The following is a 3,589-nucleotide window of genomic DNA, read 5'->3' on the forward strand; positions in this document are numbered from 1 at the left end:
CTTTGGCTCGCAGCGACGCGGGTCGGCAATGAGGAGGTACTTGTCGTACGCCAGGTACTTGTCCTTCAGCGCCGCCTTCTCCACCTCATTCTTGTACTTCTGGTAGTACGCGACGATGCCCTTCGCGATGGCCTGGCGGGTGGCATAGGCCTGGGCAACCTGGCCGGCACCGCGGACCGTCACGTCGATGCGCAGGCGGGCAAAGTGGCGGGACCCGACCACGTTGACGGCCTCCATAATCTTCGCGCGGAGCGTCTCGGGGAGAATCTGGGAAACGGGAACGCCGTTCACGCGGATGTTGCACTGCGCAGACTTCGTCACCGTGGCGACGGCGATGGCCGTCTTCTTCTTGCCGAAGGTCTGCACCTGCTTGTGCGTGAAGCTCTTCTTCTCAGCAGTCATGGCGGCTTGCGCTATTGCGTGTGCAAAAGGAGAAGGCAACATGAGGGAAGGGAGGAGAAAGTTACGTGCAGAGGGCCAGAAGAAAAGTATAGGCACGTGAAGTCAACCACGCATGCGAAGCAGGAGCTTAACGGAGTACATACATATATATATATGTATAGGATGCCATTCGCAAAGTCAATCCACTGCATACCTTTCTTGCCTCCACTCACTTCTTTTCTTTTTTTTCTCCACTTTTTTTTGTTATTTATGTTTTCTTCTTGGCAAAAGCGTTGGGTTGAGTGAACTACATGTGGCAAAAACGATAGAAACGAATCCAGACAGTGGCATCGCACCTGCTGCCGCATTGGACCTGTCAACAACATCAACAACAAGTCCAAGAAAAAAAACACACAACACAACTACATGCACGCACAGACACGCAGTTCAGTCCCTTCGGAAAAGGCTGGCTGAGGTGGCGGCTGGGGTGCTCATCTCCGCTTTCTTCTGCGCCCGCTGCACCTCCTCCCGCGCCCTGGCGGCTTCCTCCAGGCGGGTCTCCAACGCCGCCATGTCCACCATCCCCTCAACGACAGTCATGGTCTGCAGGTCAAGTGCGAGGTCGCGCCTTCTCGCGTGCTCCTCGCTTACCGGGTCATCAATGGGTGCCATGGTTAGCAGCACCTGCAGCATCTCCTCCTGCGTCATGGGCCGCTGCAGCTCCTGTGGGGAAACAGGACTCCCCACCGCCTCACCCGCCTCCACAGCACGCTTCACCTCCTGCCAGGAGCCCTCCTCGCCAGGCGGCGTTGGCGGCTCGCGCCACGCGCGCTCCTCCACCTGCGCCTCAAAGAAGGAGCTGCGCGTGGATTCGGTCATGGCAACATCCGCGCCGCGCAAAGCGGGATGCCCTGCCTCTACAAGCTCCTGCGCCTCCGCACTCGCCTTTGGTAGCGGAACGGGACGCCGTATAATTTTGGGGCCTCGTGGCCGTTCCTTCTGCCCCTCAGACCCGTTGTGCGCCTCCTCCGGTTCTCCTGGTGCTGATGGCTGAGGCGCTGGCGCGTTGCCTGCGGCAGCCTCTTCACTGCAGTGATTGGGAGGGGTTGCGTTGGCAAAGTTAACCGTGCCCTCACTCGTGAGAGCCGCGGTGTTGTCCTCCGCAAACCCCTCCAGCTCATCCAGCGTCTCCTCCAACTCCTTCACGGTACGCTGCAGCTCCTCCTCGTGGTCGTGAAAGTTGTGCACCATGTACTGCCAAAACTTGAGCTGCTCAGCCAACTGCCGCACACGCTTCTCCTGCATTCCCTGCCGCTTGTTGGAGTCCGCCGTCACACGGCGCATGACGAAGTTGGCGTCGCTCTCCGCCCGCTCCAGCAACAGGCGGCGTTGGCAGGCCGCCTCAAACTCCACCAGCTCCTTCGCGTAGTTGGCTATTTCGTCGTCGCTCAGGCCCTTGGCGCGCCCACGCCAGCGTTGGCCAATCGCGTTGGGGTTCACCGACCGCGTGATCAACGCATTCATGCGATTCCACAGACGACGGATGGGACCGCCGTGGCGCATGGCTTGCGCAGTGCCGCTCACAAAGCGAGTATTGATCGATAAATCGTGAAATTTGCCCTGTAGCATTGCCCCACGAATCGCGGCGCCGATGGCCACCGCGTAGTCTGCCGGGCAGGTGTTCTCTGGGGCGATGGGGCGCCCAAAGTACTCCGACAACATATGCCGAATCGGCGGATCCCGCGTCATGGCTCCCACCAGCAGGACGTTGTCGATGTCACTCACCTGAATCCCTGTGTGGTCAAAGAGCTTATTCAGGCACTCTATGCAGCGCACGCGCAACGGACGCGTCAGCGCAACGTACTCCTCGTGCGTCAGCGTCGCCTCCAGCGGCACAATATCGCGCAGCTTTTCAGAGAAGTGAAAGGCGCGGTTATACCCGTAGTAGGGCTCAATGGAATGGGTGAAGTGAATCTTGGCCTTCTCCGCCTCGAGGACAAGCTGGCGGTAGGCGGCCACGCCCTGGCCCACGTTTCCCTCCGCGTCCTCGAGCGGGACACGCCACTTGTGCTCAAACTGATCAAGAAAGTGCTGCGAGAGCACCGCATCCCAGTCGTTGCCGCCGAGCAGCGGGTCGCCGTGCGTGGCGACGAGTGTGAAGGTGCCACGGCGCTGGTCGTGTTCCATGACGGCGCAGTCCAGTGTGCCGCCGCCCAGGTCAAACACAAGCGACCGCACAACACGCTGCCTCGACGGTGGTTGCTGCTTCGCCGCGCCAAGCAGGACGGTATGCGCTAGACACGCCGCGGAGGGTTCATCAATCACCTCGAACACGTCAAAGCCGGCCGCCAAAGCCGCGTCCTCCGTGGCGACCTTCTGCTGCGGCGTAAAGAAGGCCGGCACACTCACAACTACGGCGTCCACCGGCTCCTTCAGGTGCTTCTCCGCCTCATGCTTCAGGTAGCGCAAAAACATGGCAATGATGTGCACCACCGTGTAGGTGCGACCCATGATTTCCACCGCCACCTCCCCCTTCTCGTTGAGTGTCAGCATGTTCGTCTTGTGCAGCTGCGACTGCACCCGGCCGAGCTCGCCCACGCCCCTGCCAATGAGGCGCTTGCCGCTGCAGAGTGTGGCGCTTGCGCTGGTGCGCACGCAGGCCCGCGCCTCCTCCCCGTAGAGGCGAACCTTGTGATTCTTGTCAAACGTGACGGCGGTCGGGTACACCCACGACCCGGTCGGGGAGGGAATGATCTTGGGCCGGCCCGTCGCGTCGTCGACGTAGGAGATGCAGCTGTTTGTCGTGCCGAGGTCGATGCCGATCACGCGCCCGCTGCGCGCCGTGGTCTCCTCCTTCACCACCACGTAGCGGTGGCGCGTGGCCTCGTCGAGCTCCATCCGCCGCTTCGCCTCCAGCTCCATGGAGTGCTGCATGTTCACACTGCTGCCCGGTCGCCGCGGCGGCATCGGCATGGGGAGCTGCTGCAGCACCACGCACGTGCGGCGGAGCAGAAAAAGACCGGAGCACCGCATCTCTCAGCTTTTGCGCGAAAAGAAGAAAAAAAAACACACACGCGCGTGCCCGGCCGACCCAAACTACGGCAACTGCGAGGTTAAAATGCCGTGACCGAATCGTGCGACGTTTTCGCGGCCGCCGTCGCTTCTCTCTGTGAGTTTGTGTGTGTGTGTGTGTGTGTGTGTTGTTCTT

The 3,589-nt window shown here is 60.9% G+C and overlaps 2 protein-coding genes across 2 annotated transcripts in view, besides 3 other annotated features; both read right to left on the reverse strand.

Moving 5' to 3' along the window:
- Positions 1 to 402, reverse strand: part of Tco025E_05742 (40S ribosomal protein S16) — a gene marked incomplete at both ends in the record, with an annotated part of 480 nt that extends 78 nt beyond the window's left edge. The window contains one exon of the mRNA XM_029372634.1: positions 1 to 402. This exon is cut by the window's left edge and continues 78 nt beyond it. Coding sequence (XP_029227320.1) covers positions 1 to 402 — 402 coding nt within the window.
- Positions 403 to 538: 136 nt separating this feature from the next.
- Positions 539 to 562: a microsatellite.
- A 196-nt stretch (positions 563 to 758) lies between these two features.
- Positions 759 to 808: a microsatellite.
- Positions 809 to 828: 20 nt separating this feature from the next.
- On the reverse strand, positions 829 to 3,414 carry Tco025E_05743 (heat shock 70 protein-like protein; the record flags this gene model as incomplete). Its single annotated transcript, XM_029372635.1, has 1 exon — positions 829 to 3,414. One exon carries the CDS (start codon positions 3,412 to 3,414, stop codon positions 829 to 831), a length of 2,586 nt encoding a protein of 861 aa, XP_029227321.1.
- Positions 3,415 to 3,557: 143 nt separating this feature from the next.
- Positions 3,558 to 3,582: a microsatellite.
- Positions 3,583 to 3,589: the final 7 nt, after the last annotated feature.

Source organism: Trypanosoma conorhini (assembly GCF_003719485.1).
Source record: "Trypanosoma conorhini strain 025E chromosome Unknown Tco_14.4_contig_00350, whole genome shotgun sequence".
Lineage (NCBI taxonomy): Eukaryota > Euglenozoa > Kinetoplastea > Trypanosomatida > Trypanosomatidae > Trypanosoma > Trypanosoma conorhini.